The sequence below is a fragment of the Sapajus apella genome, unplaced genomic scaffold (assembly GCF_009761245.1).
Source record: "Sapajus apella isolate SASKATOON/1434 unplaced genomic scaffold, GSC_monkey_1.0 scaffold37, whole genome shotgun sequence".
In the NCBI taxonomy this organism is placed as follows: Eukaryota; Metazoa; Chordata; class Mammalia; order Primates; family Cebidae; genus Sapajus; species Sapajus apella.
Window position 1 is genome coordinate 645124 of NW_022436977.1, and position 20002 is coordinate 665125.

Consider the following 20002-nt stretch of genomic DNA (forward strand, 5'->3'; position numbering starts at 1 on the left):
TGAGCCATTGAGAACGACTCTGATCTCAATTTCCCCATCCAGCTCATGCTGGCCCTCTGGTTTTGCCTCTATACCATGCACATTCATTCAACACAAATATTTTATCTTCTTTGATTGTCAGGCCCCATGATAGTGGCTGGGAGACAATGGCAGGACTCAGTATCCCTGTCCTCTATTGGGGAAAAAGGCATGTAAGCAGATGAGACTGCCAAGTGTTAAATGAGAGGGTAAATGCACAGCGGAGGGGCACCAGAACCAGGACAAAGGGGTAGGACAGGATTTCTAGGGAGAGGGGACAGTGTGTAGGCAATGGCATGGAGGCATGAACAGCACAGCATGTGTGTAGGGCGGCCAGTCTGGAAAAGCAGACAGCTTTGTGCAGAGAGGGCCTTGTAGGTTGTATGGAGGAGACATTTTAACCTCAGGGCAATGGGAAGTCATTGAAGGTTTTGGGGTGTGGGAGTGACAGAGTCTGTTTTGCATGTGTACCATTTAATCATTCCACAAAGTATATTGAGTGCCCCTTCAGTGGGGCCGCTTTCTAAGGCATCATCCTGAAATTATCTATTCACTCAAAGAATGTGAGGACTCCCTGTTATCTACTCACTATTCTAAACTCTCCCTGTATCTCCTTTAATCCTCACAAAAGTATCCATAAAATAGATACAGTTGTTATCCTCATTGAACAGATCAGGAACCTGAGGCTTGAAGAAGTTAGATGACCTGGTTAAAGCCAAATGACTGAACTCAAAGCCTGCAGGATTCCACGGTCCACGCTCCCTACTAAATGACTCCTTTGGGCAGCATCATGTGACCACGCCACGCAAGATCCAGGTTCTGCCTTGGATCCAAAATCCAGGTTCTGCCGATGATCCAAACCAGCAGGAGGCTAGACAAGTCCTGATAAGGGCACTTAAAAAAATAATACGGGTCTTGTTCCGTCACTCGTCACTCGGGCTGGAGCATAGTGGCGCAATCACGGCTCAGTGCAGTCTTGACCTGCCAGGCTCAAGTGATCCTCCCACCTCGGCCTCCCAGAGTGCTGGGATTACTGGCCTCAGACATGGTACTAAGCCTTTATAAGGACTTTGATGAAAGAGTACAGGGTGTGTGGTACGAGTGGCTCCCAGAGGAGGGGCTGAGTTGTATTCCAGCAGGATTAGTTGGATGGGGGCAGAGGGAAAGTTCGGGATAAGGGAACATTTCACAGAAGTGAGAACTTGTAGAATATCCTGACTTGTTAGGGGAATTGTAGGCAGTTTTTATGTGGTCATATATGTGGCAGGCAGGATGGGGAAGACGAATTCAGTCAGATGCCACCAAGGAGGCAGCAGGAGCCAGAGCTTAAAAGCCTTGAATGCTGACCTGAGGGATTGAAATTCCTCCTCCAAGTAGTAGGGGGCTACTGAAGCTTGAAGCAGGGTATGACACAATCTCATTTTCATCTTACAAGCTCATTTTCATGACTGCAATTTGGGCAAGAAAGACAGGGTGGTCCATTGAGTAGGAGATTGTTCCAGAAATCCAGGTTGGAGGCAATGCAACTTGCTGGACCACCGAACCAGGGCAGTGGTTATGAAGAAGATGAGGATAGAGTCAAGAGCTAGAAAAGAGATAGAGGGATCAGGACTTGGAATGATTTCTTTATTCATTGATTCATCCATTCAAAAAATACCTGTTGTGGCTGGGCATGGTGACTCACGCCAATCCCAGCAATTTGGGAGGTAGAGGAGGACGGATCACCTGAGGTCAGGAGTTCGAGACCAGCCTGGTCAACATGATAAAAACCCTGTCTCTACTAAAAATACAAAAATTAGCCAGGCATTGTGGCGCACACCTGTAATCCCAGCTACTCAGAGGCAGAGGCAGGAGAATCGCTTGAACTCAGGAGGTAGAAGTTGCAGTGAACCTTCATTGAGCCACTGTATTCTAGTCTGGGTGACAGAGCAAGACTCCGTCTCAAAAAAAAAAAAAAGAAAAAAATGAAACTGGGGAGCCCATTTTTAGATATGGTATGCATGGTGGGGGAAGCCTTTCTGGAGTGGATATTTCAGCTGAGACCTAAACGATGACAAAAAAAGACAGCCACACAAAGAGGTGGGGAGGAAGGGGGAGGGCACTTCCTGCAAAAGAAAGAGCAAGTGCAAAGACTCTGGCACAAGAAAGGGCTTTGGGTATTAAGAAACATCAAGGAGGCCACTGTGACAAGCTTAGTGAGCAAGGGAGAGCAGTAGGCTTGAGGTCACAGTTCAAGGAAGGGGAAATTGACCTCAGGCTCTGGTAAGGATGTGGATTTTATTCTAAGATGAATAGTCTTAGAGAGGCATTGAGGGTTTTTAACTACAGCTGCAAAATCTGATTTATACATCTTAAAAGACCCCATGCAAGTAAACAAATAAACATGTTAACAACTCAATGTGTTTTTGTTTTGTTTTTGTTTTTGTTTTTTGTTTCTTGAGATGGAGTCTCCCACTGTCCTCCAGGCTGGATTGCAGTGGTGCAATCTTGGATCACTGCAACTTCTGCCTCCTGGGTTCAAGCGATTCTCCTGCCTCAGCCTCCCCCAGTAGCTAGGACTACAGGCATGTGCCACCACACTCAGCTAATTTTTTTTCTTTTTTTGTATTTTTAGTAGAGATGAGATTTCACCATGGTGGCCAGGCTGGTCTTTTTTTTTTTTTTTTTTGACGGAGTTTCACTTCTGTTACCCAGGCTGGAGTGCAATGGCGCGATCTCGGCTCACCGCAACCTCCGCCTCCTGGGTTCAGGCAATTCTCCTGCCTCAGCCTCCTGAGTAGCTGGGATTACAGGCACGCACCACCATGCCCAGCTAATTTTTTTGTATTTTTAGTAGAGACGGGGTTTCACCATGTTGACCAGGATGGTCTCGATCTCTTGACCTCGTGATCCACCTGCCTCGGCCTCCCAAAGTGCTGGGATTACAGGCTTGAGCCACCGTGCCCGGCCCAGGCTGGTCTTGAACTCATGACAGATCAGGTGATCTGCCCACCTTGGCCTCCCGAAGTGCTGGGATTACAGGCGTGACCCATGCCTGTAATCGTGTTAAGTTCTGTAAAGGACATAAATAGGGTAATAAAATAGAAACTGGGTGCATGGGTGAGGTGGCTCGTGCCTGTAATCCCAAGCACTTTGGGAGGCCAAGGAAGGCAATCACAAGGTCAGGAGTTCAAGACCAGCCTGGCAAATATGGTGAAACCCCATCTCTACTAAAAATACAAAAAAAATTAGCTGGGCAAGGTGGCACATGCCTGTAATCCCAGCTACTTGGGAGGCTGAGGCAGGAGAATCGCTTGAACCGGGAGGCAGAGGTTGCACTGAGCTGAGGTCATGCCACTGCAATATAGCCTGGGCGACAGAGCGAGACTCCATCTCAAAAAAAAAAAAAAAAAATTAGAGGCTGAAACAACTGGTGGTACAGAAACAACTGGTGGCACCCGCCTGTTGTCCCAGCTACTTAAGGGGCTGACATGGAGCATTGCTTTAGCCCAAGAGGCAGAGGTTGCAGTGAGCCGTGATTGTACCATTGCACTGCAGCCTGGGTGACAGCAAGACCCTATCTCAGAAAAGAAAGGCCAGGCGAGGTGGCTCACACCTATAATCCCAGCACTTGGGGAGGCCGAAGCCGGCAGATCACCTGAGGTCAGGAGTTTGAAACCAGCCTGACCAACATGGAGACACCCCATCTCTATTAAAAATACAAAATTAGCCAAATGTGGTGGTGCACGCCTGTAATCCCAGCTGCTTGGGAGGCTGAGGCAGGAGAATCACTTGAACCCAGGAGGTGGAGGTTGCAGTGAGCCAAGATCATGCCATTGCATTCCACCCTGGGAAACAAGAGTGAAATGCCATCTCAAAAAAAAAAGAAATGTCGGGTCTCGATGGTGGGTGGATGTGGCAGGTGAAGAAACAATCAGGGATATGGTGTGGGTTTTTTAATTGAGCCCCAAATGGTGGTGCCACTTACTGAGATGACAAAGACAGGAGGAAAACAGGTGTATATGGTAGTGGGGAAGGAGATTAAACCCTCTGTTTTGGAGAAAGGGAGTCTGACATGCCTGTTGGCATCCATGTGGAAATATCAGCAAGACAAATGGAGATATTGTTTGGTGTTCCAGGAAGAAGGGCAGGCTGGAGATGGAATATTGGGAATCATCATGTAGTTGATAATTGAGTCACCCAAGAAAGGAAGGAAAGAGGGCGGAAGGGAGAGAGAGAGGGAGGGAGAGAGAAAGGGAGATAGGGAGATCAGTCAGAGGTCTAATGAGGAAAAGGTGTTAGCAAAGGAGATTAACTCGGAGCAGCCAGTAGACAGGAAGTAAAAGGGGAGCGTGAAGCCGTGGAAGTTAAGAGGGGATCAGCTGTATGAAAGGTTCAACAAAATGAGTGCCCCGCTGCCAGTGATGACAGTGCAAGGTGCGGTCCCGCTCTGGAAGATGGACGACAGTAAAATAAATACCGTTTCCCGTTCAGCTCCTCTATGGACAGCCCTTGTAAGCCTCAGGCTGCGGAAAGCGGTGAGTCAAAAAGCTTGGAAAGAAAGGATCCTAAGGTGGAGGGGAGGGGGCCTTTCGAGTATCACATGAGATAATGCCAAAAATGCATTTTGTAGCCTCCTTTGTGCTAACGTCATTGTAGCTGTTATTAATAAGCCAGGGACTGAACCGAGACCTCTCAATGAGAGCCAGCAGATAAGACGTGTGCAAGGATATTCCGAGGAGGAAATTTCAAAAAGAAGAAAACCCGTTCCTCCTGAGATCTCTCCAAACCAGGCTTTGGGTTGGTCGAGGATATCCGAGAGCAGCATTGCACTCAATCCAGACTGACCTCAAGGCGGCAGCAGTGAGCAGAGTGCCGGGCGGATGCCCAGTCCCGCCCGAAGCCAAAGGGGAGGAAGTACAGCCCCAGGAATGAGGGCTCCCTCTGACCCCGCCTCCCTTCGCCGACGGCCAATCAGGATGCAGCTGGCAGGACCAAGGCGCGAGGACGGGGAGGAGCGAAGACCTGAGGACCCTTAATCCACCGCCAGGCGGTGTCTAGTTATATGTTCGATAACTTTCCGTGCTGGGACTTTGTTGCTCAGACAAAAACCGAGTACGACACTATGGAGAAAGATCTCGCAGTTTCATATAAAACTAAATATACAACTACTCTGTGACCCAGAATTTCGCACCTAGGTATTTATTCAAAATAGGGTCGGGCGCGGTGGTTCACGCCTGTAATCCCAGCACTTGAGGAGGCCGAGGCAGATGGATCACTTGCAAGGCGTTCAAGACCAGCCTGGGCAACATGGCGAAACTTCATCTCTACTAAAAATACGAAAAATTAGCCAGGCATGGTGGTGCGTGCCTGTAGTCCCAGCTACTTGGGAGGCTGAGGCACGGGAATTGGGTGAACCTGGGAGGCGGAGGTTGCAGCATGGGTGACAGAGGGAAGACTCTCTCAAAACAACAAATTGGGCCTCACTGGTGGCTTGCACCAGTAATCCCAGCACTTTGAGAGGCCAAGGCGGGCGGATCAACTGTGGTCAGGAGTTCGAGACCAGCCTGAGCAACACGGACAAACCCTGTCTCTACTGAAAATACAAAATTAACCGGGTGTAGTTGCGCATGCCTATAATCCCTGGACAAGAAGAGCGAAACTCCATCTCAAAAAAAAAAAAAAAAAGTGAGAACTAGGTGTGAGAGGAAGTAGGAATTGGATGGAATTTCTTTTCTTTTCTTTTTTCTTTTTTGATATGGAGTCTCGTTCTGTCGCCCAGGCCGGAGTGCAGTGGTGCGTTCTCTGCTCACTGCAACCTCCGCCTTCCGGGTTCAAGCAATTATCCTGTCTCAGCCTCCCAAGTAGCTGGAACTACAGGCTTAAGCCACCATGCCCGGCTACTTTTTTGTATTTTTAGTAGAGATGGGGTTTCACCTTGTTGGTCAGGCTGGTCTTGAACTCCTGACCTCAGGTGATCCACCTGTCTCTGCCTCCCACAGTGATGGGATTATAGGAGTGAGCCACCGCGCCCGGCCTGGATGAAGTTTCTATGTGGAATGATGAAAACATTCAAAACTACGTTGTGGGGGAAAGTGGAAAAAAAAATAATAATAAATCGTGGTGATGGTTATATATTTGAAACGTACTTAATGCCATGAGTTATACATTTAAAAATAGTTAAAATGATAAATTTTATGTCGTGTCTTTTTCCACAATATTTTTAAATAAAAGTTTGAAAGTAAGAAAAAGAATTGAAAAAAAAAAAAGGGGGGGGGGCCAGGCGTGGTGGCTCACCCCGGTAATCCAAGCACTTTGGAGACCAAGGCGGGCAGATCACCTGAGGTCGGGAGGTCAAGACCAGCCTGACCAACATGGTGAAACCCCATCTTTAAAATAAATAAATAAATAAATCTTTGAAAGCCAAAACAAAAAAGCATATTGGGCGAAAATCCACCGGGACATTCTGGTGCCTTCTCTTGAAGCAGTCTGGGGTATTGCACGCAAGACAGGTTAGGGGATTGGCTTCCCCTGCTGTTAAGTGTGCTAGGACCATTCTAAGCAGAGGGCAGTAGGAAGAGAAAACACAGGCTTTGGAAACAGACCTGGGTTCATAATCCCAGCTCTTTCATTTTCTCCCTATGTGACTGTATGTTTCTTATTGCTATGGCTGCTATAACAAATTATCATACATTTAGTGGCTTAAAAGAACACAAATTTATATTTTTATTTATTTATTTATTTTGAGACGGAATTTCACTCTTACTGCCCAGGGTGGAGTACAGTTGCACGATCTCAGCCCACCATAACCTCCACCTCCCGGGTTCAAGCGATTCTCCTGCCTCAGCCGTCCGAGTAGCTGGGATTACAGGAATGCGCCACCATGCCCGGCATTTTGTATTTTTAGTAGAGACGGGGTTCTCCATGTTGGTCAGGCTGGTCTCGAACTCCCGACCTCAGGTGATTCGCCCGTCTCGGCCTCCCAAAGGGCTGGGGTTACAGGCGTGAGCCACCACGCCCGGCAACAACACAAATTTATTATCTTGTCATTCTGAAGTCAAGAGTCTGAAATGCGGCCTACTGGGCTAAAATCAACAGCTGCGTTCCTTCTAGAGACTTCAGGAGATAATCTATTTCCTTGCCCTTTCCAGCTTCTAGATGCCTCCTGCCTTCCTTGGCTTAGCCTGTGGCCCCTGCTTCCATCCTCAAAGCCAGCAGTAACATCTACACATCTCTCACTCTCTCACCTCTGCTTCGTTTGTCATATATCTTCTCTGACTTTTCTGTTTCCTTCTTTCCCTTGTGATTACATTGGGCCCACCACGGCCTCCTCCTACCACGCCCAGCCCTCCACTGGATTTGGTTCGCTCGGCCACCACCATAAACCTCCTTCCACTGGCAGGCAATTGGTACAGCCCAAGCTCCAGCGTAGAAACGCAAAGAACGACACGCCCTTTGTTACTCCCCTACCTCTGATTGGCTGGATAATTTAAAGATCCAGTCGGTGATTGGGTGATTTCCTGCCTCTAGTATTTGAAAAATTTCTAGTTTCGGAGCTTCGCCATCCGCCAGCTGGGATCGGCTTGTTCATCTGAGTGTCGACACGAGTGAGTGGCTGCCGGAGCCCGGAGGTGGGGAGCAAAGAGCCTGATTCTTCCAGGGGTTTCCCACCGGGAGGGTGCAGACGAGTGAGTCAGCCGGAGGGAGCATGGATTCTAGAGTCCCAGGGTCCCCAGCGATTTCCCTAGCCGAATATTTTCCACCTCGTCCCCACCTTGGTGGTGGGAAGCGCCAGGGCATGGGATCACAGTGACTTTGACTGCTAGCCGCTGTAGCTTATGATGGGCAAGTGAGTTTCCCTCTCCTAGCCCGTTTCCGCATCTGTACACCGGGAATAGTGAGATCTGCCTGCTGCATGTAAGCCAGTGAATGTACCCGCAAAGCAGAAGGCGCTTATTACCTGGCAGCCCTCTTTGCATCTCCCCACGGACGATTCTTCTGCTTCCAGGGGAGAGGACTCTGAGGATTCCTGTGCTGGCCCTGGGTCTCTAGGAAGGAGGATTCTTTCAGCGCAGGGAACCTCTTCTAATGAGGCCCTTGCAGGACACCTGAGGCACCCAAATCCTGGGTGCCCATCAGCTCCAGAATTGTAGTGTAGCAGGATGTGTGTACACACACACACACACACACACACACACATATATATAATATATGCATATGTATGTAAATGTATGTTTGTTTGTTTGTTTGTTTTTAATTAGAGGGTCTCGCTACGTTGCTATGTTTGTTGCCCAGGATGGTCTCGAGCTCCTGGGTTCAAGCGATCTTCCTTCCTCAGCCTCCCAAAGTATTGGAATTACAGGCGCCCGCCACCACAACCGGCTAATTTTTGTATTTTTAGTAGAGACGAGGTTTCACCATGTTGGCCAGGCTGATCTCGGAACTCCCAACCTCAGGTGATCGGCCCGCCTCAGCCTCCCAAAGTGCTGGGATTACAGGCGTGAGCCACGGCGCCCGGCCCAGGGTACATTCTAAGAGTGGATTTTCGGTTAGCCCTAAAGTCCTTTCTCCGTCTCTGTGACCTCCTTGTGTTACCTGTGACAGTTCTCGTGATCCTGTGTGGCCTTGACGCTGTTCCCCGTCACGTCCTCTATAACACCCACTACGTCCCCTGAATCCTCATGACCCCTGGGCTCCGTTCTCTTCACAGACCTGCAGAGGCGGTGGCGATGCTTTCGGGCACGGAGGCGGCGGCAGGGGACTACGAGGACTCGGAGCTGCGTTGCCGTGTGGCTGTGGAGGAGCTGAGCCCGAGTGGGCAGCCGCGAAGGCGCCAGGCCCTGCGCACCGCGGAGCTGAGCGTGGGTCGCAACGAGCGGCGCGAGTTGATGCTGCGACTGCAGGCGCCGGGGCCCGTGGGGCGGCCGCGCTGCTTCCCTCTGCGCGCCGCGCGCCTCTTCACGCGTTTCGCCGCGGCAGGGCGCAGCACCCTGCGGCTCCCCACTCAAGGCACCCCGGGGGCCGGCGCGGTGCAGCTGCTGCTCTCGGACTGTCCCCCGGACCGCCTGCGCCGTTTCCTGCGCACATTGCGCCTCAAGCTGGCTGCGGCCCCGGGTCCCGGGCCCGCCTCTGCCCGCGCACAGCTGCTGGGCCCACGGCCCCGCGACTTTGTCACCATCAGCCCTGTGCAGCCTGAGGAGCGGCGGCTCGGGGCGGCCACCCAGGTTCCGGACACCACACTGGTGAAGCGGCCTGTGGAGCCCCAGGCTGGGGCCGAGCCTAGCACAGTGAGGACCGGAAAGGGAACACCCTTAGGAGTGGATGTGCCATTGAGACCTAGAGGCCCAAGTTTGGGGGGAAGCCGGTGTGGGTATTTGAGGGCGCGGCTGGTTGTCTTAGATACCCATGGGACATCTGAGTATGACAGGGGTGTGGAAACGGTGCCTGTGGTCATTACAGTGTAATACCTGAGACGGACTAACACATAACAGGAAATAGGATCTGGCTACATTAAAAGAGAAAGCAGAGGCCGGGCGCGGTGGCTCGTGCCTGTAATCCCAGCACTTTGGGAGGCCAAGGCAGGCAGATCACCTGAGGTCAGGAGTTCGAGACCAGCACGTGGCCAACATGGTGAAACTAAAAATACGAAAATTAACTGGGCATGGAGGCAGGCACCTGTAATCCCAGCTACTCAGGAGGCTGAGGCAGGAGAATCGCTTGAACCTGGGAGGCAAAGGTTGCAGTGAACTGAGATTGTGCCACTGCACTCCAGGCTGGGCGACAGAGCAAGACTCTTCCTAAAAAAAGAGAGAGAAAGCAGAGGAGACCTGAAAGGAGACTCCAGAAGAATGCTAGGAGAGGGTCGTAGGCCAAGAGGAGAGGAGTTTTTGGAGAGAATAAAGTGGTCATTCATGTCCCGGGCAGCCAGATGAGGGGAACAAAGACTGGCAGGTTTGACAGTTTTTGTGGGCTGGGGTAGGTGAATCATACACCACTAGGGTAAGACACTGACTAAGCTGGCAAGAGGACAGAGATAGGACAAGAAGCGGCCCTGGCTAGGCAGGGTTTTGCTTGGGTGTTTTGAGGTGAGAAACAGGTTTATTATAGGAAGAGAAACTGAGGTGACTGGAAGGAAACTTAGATGACAGGATGAGAAGGGTTAGGGAACCGAGGGGAAGGAATTGAGGAAGGGTCTGGACCACACGGGGTGGTCTGCCCAGGACTGGACAGTGGAGGTCTTCAGGGCACAAAGAGAGACCTGGACCCCAGTAGTTGCTGACAGGCTCTCCAGGCAAACCCAAGAGCTCCAAGAAATGAAGGCAGCAGAGGACAAAGGGCTACCAGGCCCAGCATTGCACATGGGCCAAGAAGGGTGGGGCCAATGCTTAGCTGGTGGGAAGATGCTCTGAGATACCTCTGTTCCCCCCAGGAAGCCCCAAGGTGGCCCCAGCCTGTGAAGAGGCTGAGCTTACCGTCCACCAAGCCACAGCTTTCTGAGGAACAGGCTGCTGTGCTGAGGGCCGTCCTGAAAGGCCAGAGCATTTTCTTCACTGGGAGTGCAGGTAGTAGGGGCAGAGAGGGGGGAGGGGGACAGTGGTGGGGTGGGATGGAGGAACAGGGAGCCCTATCTAACTTTGCCCCCATCCAGGAACAGGGAAGTCATATCTGCTGAAGCGAATACTGGGCTTACTGCCCCCCACAGGCACTGTGGCCACTGCCAGCACTGGGGTAGCAGCCTGCCACATCGGGGGTACCACCCTTCATGCCTTTGCAGGTAAGTGGGAACCCCTGGGGCTTGAGCTAAGAGCAAGTCCACCTTCTGGGAAGTGAGAGAGGGGAGGTCTACATTAAGAGGGTTTTGGGGGCCGGGCACAGTGACTCACGCCTATAATCCCAGAACTTTTAGGAGGCCAAGGTGGGAGGATTGCTTGAGCCCAGGAGTTTGAGACCAGCCTGGGCAACATAGTGAGACCGCATCTCTACAAAGAATTTTAAAATTAGCTGAGCATGATGGTGTGTGCCTATAGTCTCAGCTACTATGGAGGTTGAGGTGGGAGGATTGCTTGAGGCCTTGAGGCCAAGGTTATAGTGAGCCAAGATCATGCCACTGCACTTCAGCCTGGGTGACAGAGATAGACCTTGTTTTGAAAAAAAAAAAAAAGGAAAGAGGGTTTGGATATTAGCCCAGGCTGAATAGTGTCACTCACAGGCATCGGCTCAGGCCAGGCTCCTCTCGCCCAGTGTGTGGCCCTGGCCCAAAGGCCGGGTGTGCGGCAGGGCTGGCTGAACTGCCAGAGGTTGGTCATTGACGAGATCTCAATGGTGGAGGCAGACCTGTTTGACAAACTGGAGGCCGTGGCCAGGTCAGTATGTTCAATGGGCACCAGGTAATTACTGGGACCTGGTGGTCTTCTGTGTGCCCCTAAAGCACCCCACACTCCTCTCCAGAGCTGTCCGGCAGCAGAACAAGCCATTTGGAGGGATCCAGCTCATCATCTGTGGGGACTTTCTGCAGCTGCCACCTGTGACGAAGGGCTCCCAGCCCCCAAGGTTCTGCTTCCAGGTACCACTCACCTCCTAGCCCTGCTCTCCATGGACGGGGTCTGCTCTGCTCCTCGACCCACCCCACCCTGCCCCCACCAGGCCAAGAGCTGGAAGAGGTGTGTGCCAGTGACCCTGGAGCTGACCAAGGTGTGGAGGCAGGCAGACCAGACCTTCATTTCCCTACTGCAGGCCGTGAGGCTGGGCAGGTGAGCTCTGCTGGATGGGGAAGGGGCCATGGGATGAGGATCCAGGCATGGGCCAGAGTGGAACACAGGGAGGCATCCAGGGAAGGGGGAGAATGCTTGCCCTCAGGAGCAGGCACTCCATGCAGGAAAAGGAGCCTTGGGCAGGGCACGGGGCAATTCAGGATAGACCGTAGTCAAGAGCTTCATGGCCCCATAGGAGGTGGTCGCTCTGTGAGTGCTGGGACCCAGCCTCCCTCAGGGTTGGGTCCCTGTCACCTAGTACAAGTGCTGGCACAAAGTAGGTGTCAGGGAAGGAAGGAGGACAGACACAGGAGGAATTCAGAGATGTTAACAGCCCATTTCACAGATGCGAAAACTAGGGCTCAAAGAGGTGAAGTGACTCACCTGAAGTCATGGCCAGTAAGTGGTTGGAATTTGTACCCAGGGCTGACTCCAAAACTCAAGTTCCTTCTGCTCTTAGAGCTTGTGGAACCCCAGAGTGGAGGAGGGGAGGTTGCAGACATGATCTCTCTCCAGCTAGAGCAAAAGGTTGAAATGTAAAGGCAGACAGGAAGGGGAAGAGCCCACACTGGCATGCATGGAGGGCAAGAGCAAGGCTGAGTGGCAGAACAGGCAGAGATGGCTCCAAGCTGTTCCATCCTCCCACTTGAGTTGGTGCTGCACCCAGGCTTCCCGGTGGAGGAAGGCTTGATACTGGGGAAATTAGAAACACAAGCTAGATTTTTCACCCGAGGTAGCAGGCAAGTGGCTAGAAGATTGTACCCTGGCAGCCAGTCTGGGTCCTGCAGATCTCTAGTCTGTGCGCACTCATCATAGCCAACGTCCCCAGGAGCATTATGGGGCGGGAGGGTGGCCAGCTCTGACCTGGGGGCAGCACGGGGAAGCGTGCTCACCCATGATCAAAGCTCAGTATCCTGCCCGTGCTTATTCCCCATGTTTGGGGTCCAAGTATGGAAGGCACAGGTTGGCCAGCTTGGGGGGCAGCAGCTCTTCCCTGGTACCCTCTTCCATTCCCAAGGCCTGACCCATGGCCTGCTGCTTGAGCCATCCTGCCCATGTTCCCCACTTTCCCTGCCGTATAGGTGGGCTCTGCCCTGACAGCCCAGCCCCCACAGGTGCTCAGATGAGGTGACCCACCAGCTCCGGGCCACAGCTGCCCACAAGGTGGGGCGAGATGGGATTGTGGCCACGAGGCTCTGCACCCACCAGGATGATGTGGCCCTCACCAACCAGAGGCGGCTGCAGGAGTTGCCAGGTGAGCAGGGAACCTGGGCTGGGCAAGGCCAGCTAGGAGGGGTATTATAAGCAGATGTGGCCCCCTGGGACCTAGGCCCCCAACCTCCATGGCCATAAAGGCTCTTATATTTGCAAATGCAATTGTGACTTTGAGAGGTGTGATGCACTAAATTCCACAGCCCCCCAGGCCTGTGCAGCCTCTACTCCATACCCCTGTGCTCTGGTCTGATAGTTTTTTTCTGGACACTGAGCCACAAGTCAGCGATTTGTGATCTGTTGCTCTTTTTCTCCAGGTAAGGTACACAGATTTGAGGCTGTGGACAGCAACCCTGAGCTAGCCAGTACCCTGGATGCCCAGTGTCCCGTTAACCAGCTCCTTCAGCTAAAGCTGGGAGCCCAGGTGAGTGGGAAGCAGAGCCTAACACCTGGGAGCTTGGGCTGTCCTGCATGGGCCTTCCTGATCCTTACCCCTCTGCCCAGACAACTCTGCAGCCAATGAGCCCAGCTTTGACCACATTGAAAACCTCCCTCCCTCCTGTTCCCACCCGCCTTCCCATCTTCAGCTTTCCATTGTTCTCCTCTTCCTACACCTGGAGGTCCTCCAAGCAGTGTTACTTTGGGCAAGTTTCTTTCCCTTGCTGAAGCTCTGTCCCCTCATCCCTAACCATGGGAATGAAATACCTACCCCACGCAGCTGTCTTCTGTGGTATACTTCATAGGTGGTAGAGAGTCCTGATTCTTCCCACAATGTTGGAGGTGGGTAGAAGATTTCCTGTAGGTGCCAAAGGGCACCCAAAGGGAAAATGGAAGCACAGCATATCTGAGAGGGGTGGCAAGACCTAGAGCCCATCCCTCAAGATTTGTGGTCGACAGATGTACCTATAACAGAGTTGATCATTTTCAAAGCCCTATGATAGATGTTGCCTTATTGATCCCTTACCACCTCCTTCTGAGGCAAATTGAGCAACTGTTATTCCTCTTTGACATAAGGGAAAATTGGGACCGAGGAAGATAAGGCAACTTGTCCCAGGGGTCACAGGCAGCCAGTGGCAGAGCTAAAGATTGGGATTCAGTGTCCCCATGACAGCTCCCTGCCCTCAGCCTCAGAACAGCGATGTCTAAGCTAAGGCGAGGCATGGGTAGGTGGGCTGCTGTCCATTCCTCTCTCTCCCTTGCAGGTGATGCTGGTGAAAAATTTATCGGTGTCTCGGGGTCTGGTGAATGGTGCCCGAGGGGTGGTAGTCGGGTTTGAGGCTGAAGGGAGAGGTAAGTGTTGGGAGGAAGTGGCAGTCCAACTGTGGGGCTTTGCAGCATGGCCCTGGGGAATGGTAAGGGAGAAAAAGGTTAGGAAGGAAAGCTCCAAAGGGCCCTGCTCCTCACCTCGGAGCCCTGAAGCAGAGCTGAAGTCAGACTGCTCTGCGCCCTCCTTAGGCCTACCCCAGGTGCGGTTCCTGTGTGGAGTCACTGAGGTCATCCGTGCTGACCGCTGGACAGTTCAGGTCACCGGGAGCCAGCTCCTTAGCCGGCAGCAGCTGCCCCTCCAGCTGGCTTGGGCGATGTCCATCCACAAGAGCCAAGTGAGCACCGGTATAGGGGGTGGGGACAGGGCGGGCAGAGGGAGGACAGGCATATTGGGGCCTATGTGTCTTTTTTTTTTTTTTTTTCTTTTGAGACAGAGTCTTGCTCTGTCACCCAGGCTAAAGTGCAGTGGCACAATCTCAGCTCATTTCAACCTCCACCTCCTGGTTTCAAGCGATTCCCCTGTCTCAGCCTCCTGAGTACCTGGGACTATAGGCACATGCCACCATGCCCAGCTTATTTCTTGTATTTTTAGTAGACACGGGGTTTCACCATGTTGGCCAGGATGGTCTTGATCTCCTGACCTCATGATCCACCCGCCTCGGCCTCCCAAAGTGCTGGGATTACAGGTCTGATCCACTGCATCCCAGCCCAGAATAAACCTTTTTTTAGTGAGTTTCCCAGCCTACCTCCTCTCCCTTTCCTGGACACATTCACTTTGCCTCTGCCAACTCCTCCCCTACCATTTTCTAAGCCACTACTAGATAAGTTAGATTGTATAAATTGTATACAACCATTGTATAAAGTATAGATATAATGAAGAATCAATCCTATTTTACACAGAAATAAATCAGGGCTTAGAGAGGTTAAGGAACATGTCCCAGGTCACACAGTTAGTGAATGGCAGCCTGGATCCAGCTCCATACCTGTCTGACTCACAGCCTGAGCTCTTTCCTTCAACTCTTACCTGGATCTATGTCTCCTGGTCCCCTCCTACTCAGACAGTCACCTGCTGTCATGCTCCCCCTCTGTCTAGAGACTCTGGACTAGGAGATACAGGGGCAGGAGCAGGGCTGGTAAACGGTCAGGCCTGGCTGGGATTCTGGCCAACATGGTGAAACTCCATCTCTACTAAAAACACAAAAATTAGCTGGGTATGGTGATGACCGCCTGTAGTCCCAGCTACTGTACTTGGGAAGCTGAGGCAGGAATCACTTGCACCTGGCAGGTGGAGGGTGCAGTGAGCTGAGATGGCGCCACTGCACTCCAGCCTGGATAACAGAGCCACTCCATCTCAAAAAAAAAAACAGGGGGTCAGGCCCTATGGGGCAAGGGACTTCAGGCTGAGCTGGCTCCATTTGTCTCTGCATCCCCCAGGGCATGACCCTGGATTGTGTGGAGATTTCTCTGGGCCGAGTGTTTGCCAGTGGCCAGGCCTACGTGGCACTTTCCCGGGCCCGCAGCCTGCAGGGCCTACGTGTGCTGGACTTTGACCCCATGGCAGTTCGCTGTGACCCCCGTGTGCTGCACTTCTATGCCACCCTGCAGCGAGGCAGGGGCCTCAGTCTGGTGAGAGGGAGTTATCTAATTTAAGCTCTGTGACCATGGGCTGGCTGGGAACAAGGACAGAGGGAGGGCCCAGTGGGACCTGGGGTGGGGGCAGGGGAGCCCTCTGCTGGCTCCTTTGAGGTTGAGGGCAAAAGGAAAGAGATGCTGGCCCCGAGGCTGTGGCCCTGGAGAATAGCACAAGCCTATGACTGGGCTTCTCTGGCTCTGATCCAGGAGTCCCCAGATGGTGACGAGGCAGCCTCAGACCAGGAGAACGTGGACCCAAACCTCTGAGCCTCACCTGCAAAGAGAAGACAAAGGGTGGCTTCCCCGACCTCCTGCTCCCTAGTGGGCCAGGGCCCCAGGGAGTAACTGGAGGAGGCAGCCAGTGTCCCCTTCTGTATTTTTTAGGGGCTCTCAGTTTCCTGGCAGGGTTAAATGGAGAGTGCTTTCCACCCATGTGCCAGCTGTGTTTCAGTTTCTCTCTCTTTTCCCTGGGTGAGCTGCTTCAGGGTCAGAAGTAACCCTTTCTGTGCCAGTTGAGAATGAGCCTGTGTGGTAGCTGGTGTCAGAGGACAAAGCTCTCTGTAAGGGCTGGACACAGAGCTGCAGAGTCCTGAACACCCCTCCTTTTAGGCTGCAGAAGGGAGAGGTAGTGAAAACGAGTGCTCCAGAAGTAGAATCACGCCTCTCTTGGAGGGGACCTGGGGAGCACTCAGGCTGGATACAGCCTCCAAACAGAGAATGGAACTTAGGTGCATCTCCACAGGTAGGCCCAGCCCAGCCTAGCCCAGCCCAGCCCAGCCCAGAGCAAACACCCTTCCGAGCCTAACCTGAGAACATAAGCTGCAAAATGTGCACCTATATTTTAAGCTGCTTTTTCAGGGGATGAATAGTGTTTGGGGACATTGAAATGGGTGTTCTCAGATTGTATTTATTTTGGACAAATAAACCAGTGAATTGGTAAGAACTGTGCTTCCTGCCTCCTCTCTCTCCCTCTCACTTGTGCACGTGCACACAGGTGTTTGTTTAGACCACAATGGCTGAGATCACAGCACCCTTCTGTGAGGTGGTTAGTATCACTGCTCATAGGCTGGGCGCGGTGACACACGCCTGTAATCCCAGCACTTTGGGAGACCGAGGCAGGCGGATCACAAGGTCAGGAGTTCGAGACCAGCTTGGCCAACATAGTGAAACCCCATCTCTATTTTTTTTTTTTTAAATAGAGATGGGGTGTCACATGTTGGCCAGGCTGGTCTCGAACTCCTGACCTCAGATGATCCACCCATCTCGCCTCCCAAAGTGCTGGGATAACAGGTGTGAGACACCATGCCTGGCCTTTTTTTTTTAACTTTTTTATTTTTGAAACCCCATCTCTTAAAAAAAAAAAAAGTATCACTGGTCATTTGAAAAACTGAGTTATCTGATGTTGCTGACTAGCAATGAAATTACTTTGTCATTTGGTGAAGGTGAGTTACTATCACCCAATAGTCAGACAAGGACATACTAGAGAATTCACATGGTGGGAAACAAACAGGGCAGCTGTGCGTTGCTCCATTTGCTAGGAGCCTTGGTTGAAATTTCTCAGTTTGAGCCTTGCTGGTCTCCCCAGCTTGAACTTTCTGATCATCAACAAACAAACTTCAGTTTTTCAAAATGCCTGATGGAAATTGCCCAGGGGTCTTCATAGGCTAGCTAAAACTAAGACCCTCTTTTTGTGAGTGAAAAGGTATCAGTTCTGGGTGGTAAATACAGGTTATGGTGGAGGCATGCATTGGCAACTACTGGTGTCAGATTAATAAAAAAGATGCCCGGATATGGTAGCTCACACCTGTAATCTCAGCATGTTGGGAGGCCAAGGCAGGTGGATTGCTTGAACCTAGGAATTCAAGACCACCCTGGGCAACATGGTGAAGCCCTGTCTCTTCCAAAAAACAAAAATTTGCTGGGCACAGTGGCCTACTCGTAGTTCCAACTACTTGGGAGGCTGAGATGGGAGGATCACTCGAGCCCAGGAGGCAGAGGTTGCAGTGAGCCAAGATCGTGCCATTGTACTCCAGCTTGGGCGACAGAGGGAGACTGTCTCTTTCTCTCTCTCTGTCTCTCTCTCTCTCTCTCACATACACACACACATACACATGTGTGTGTATATATGTGTGTATGCACATATATAAAAGTGCTTGCTTTGGCAGCACATATACTAAAATTGGTGCAGTGACTCATGCCTATAATCCAAGTACTTTGGGAGGAAGTAGTGGGCAGATCACTTGAGGTCAGGAGTTCAAGACCAGCCTGGCCAACATGGTGAAACCCCATCTACACTAAAAATACAAAAACTAGCTGGGTGTGATGGTGAGTGCCTGTAATCCCAGCTAGTAAGGAGACTAAGGCAGGAAAATCGCTTGAACCCAGGAGGTAGAGGTTGCAGTGAGATTGTGCCACTGCGTTCCAGGCTGGGTGATAAAGGCAGACTCTGGCTCAAAAAAAAAAAAAAAAAATCAAAAAGAGGGCCAGTCATAGTGACTGATGTCTGTAATCCCAGCACTTTGAGAGGCCAAGGCAGCCAGATCACTTGAGGCCAGGATATTGAGACCAGCCTGGCCAATACAGAAAAGCCCGTCTCTACTACTTTTTGTAAAAATACAAAAAATCAGCTAAGGAGGGGTTGGCTCACACCTGTAATGCTAGCACTTTGGGAGGCTGAGGTGGGCGGATCATGAGGTCAGGAGTTCGAGACCAGCCTGGCCAACATGGCGAAGCCCCCTCTCTAACAAAAATACAAAAATTAGCCAGGTGTGGTGGCAGGCACCTGTAATCCCAGCTACCCAGGAGGCTGAGGCAGGAGAACTGCTTAAACCTGGGAGGTGCCGGGCGCGGTGGCTCAAGCCTGTAATCCCAGCACTTTGGGAGGCCGAGGCGGGTGGATCACGAGGTCAAGAGATCGAGACCATCCTGGTCAACATAGTGAAACCCCGTCTCTACTAAAAATACAAAAAATTAGCTGGGCATGGTGGTGCGTGCCTGTAATCCCAGCTACTCACGAGGCTGAGGCAGGAGAATTGCCTGAGCCCAGGAGGCGGAGGTTGCGGTGAGCCGAGATCATGCTTTCTGCACTCCAGCCTGGGTAACAAGAGAAAAACTCCCTCTCAAAAAAAAAAAAAAAAAAAAAAAAGAGAGAGAGAGATTGGACACGTCTTTGTAGCAATGTGTAAGAAAAAAAAAAAAAGAGAGCAATGGTAATGTAAAATCACCAATTATTGAGAATAATAAAATCATGCTCCTTGCTGTGGGACAAAATCTAGGTGCTCAGAGGCTCATCCCAGTCTCCCAAAAGCCAGCAAAGGCCTCGGTGCATAGGGAGGGAGGGCTCAGGGAATTTCTGATTAAATGGTAGAGACCACAGGGGCTCTGTGCTGTGGTGGGACCACAGGGCTCAGACCTTCACTGTGGGCTTCATGGAGGAGGAGGCAGGGCAAAAGCCTGTGAAAAATTCAACCAATGTTTATGGCTCAGGAGATAGACCTGGTTTTTCTTTATTTTTTTATTATTTATTTTTATTTTTTTATGGCTGCCTCCTATTTTATTGAATCAGTTCCTTATACATGTGCACTTCAGTTGTTTTCAGTATTTGCTCTTACAAGCAATACTTCAGTGAATAAAGGCAGCGTGTGTGTGTGTGTGTGTGTGTGTGTGTGTGTGTGTGTGAACAACGTGGCTGTTTATTTTTTATTTATTTATTTTTAATCTGCCCCACAGAAAGAGGGCCTCAAAAAATTGGATTAAGACTCAGAATTGGCCGGGCGCAGTGGCTCAAGCCTGTAATCCCAGCACTTTGGGAGGCAGAGGCGGGTGGATCACGAGGTCAAGAGATCGAGACCATCTGGTCAACATGGTGAAACCCCGTCTCTACTATAAATACAAAACATTAGCTGGGCATGGTGGCGCGTGCCTGTAATCCCAGGAGGTTGAGGCAGGAGAATTGCCTGAACCCAGGAGGCAGAAGTTGCGGTGAGCCGAGATCGCGCCATTGCACTCCAGCCTGGGTAACAAGAGTGAAACTCTGTCTCAAAAAAAGAAAAAAGGCCGGGCGCGGTGGCTCAAGCCTGTAATCCCAGCACTGTGGGAGGCCCAGGCAGGTGGATCACGAGGTCAAGAGATCGAGACCATCCTGG

The 20002-nt window shown here is 51.5% G+C and overlaps 1 protein-coding gene across 4 annotated transcripts; it reads left to right on the forward strand.

Moving 5' to 3' along the window:
* The first annotated feature begins 3915 nt into the window (after positions 1-3915).
* On the forward strand, positions 3916-16800 carry PIF1 (PIF1 5'-to-3' DNA helicase). 4 transcript variants are annotated; one of them, XM_032297176.1, is made up of 13 exons: positions 3916-4535; positions 8708-9284; positions 10427-10559; positions 10646-10771; positions 11207-11360; positions 11446-11560; positions 11641-11747; positions 12863-13002; positions 13277-13383; positions 14162-14249; positions 14415-14560; positions 15660-15851; positions 16065-16800. In XM_032297176.1, the coding sequence occupies exons 2-13, from the start codon at positions 8727-8729 to the stop codon at positions 16122-16124; spliced, it is 1926 nt and encodes a 641-aa protein (XP_032153067.1). In that variant the 5' UTR covers positions 3916-4535; positions 8708-8726; the 3' UTR covers positions 16125-16800. The 4 variants fall into 4 exon arrangements, with proteins under 4 accessions (XP_032153067.1, XP_032153066.1, XP_032153065.1 ...); XM_032297175.1 differs by lacking the exon at positions 3916-4535 and adding an exon at positions 7009-7685; XM_032297174.1 differs by lacking the exon at positions 3916-4535 and adding an exon at positions 7009-7628.
* Positions 16801-20002: the final 3202 nt, after the last annotated feature.

Bases quoted from the DNA above. Each gene is read 5' to 3' on its own strand.
- PIF1 (XM_032297173.1), top strand. From the start codon at position 8,679: ATGACCCCTGGGCTCCGTTCTCTTCACAGACCTGCAGAGGCGGTGGCG. The intron at 14,561-15,659 runs GTGAGCACCGGT...TGCATCCCCCAG, and splicing joins TGTCCATCCACAAGAGCCAA to GGCATGACCCTGGATTGTGT. The intron at 15,852-16,064 runs GTGAGAGGGAGT...GCTCTGATCCAG, and splicing joins GAGGCAGGGGCCTCAGTCTG to GAGTCCCCAGATGGTGACGA.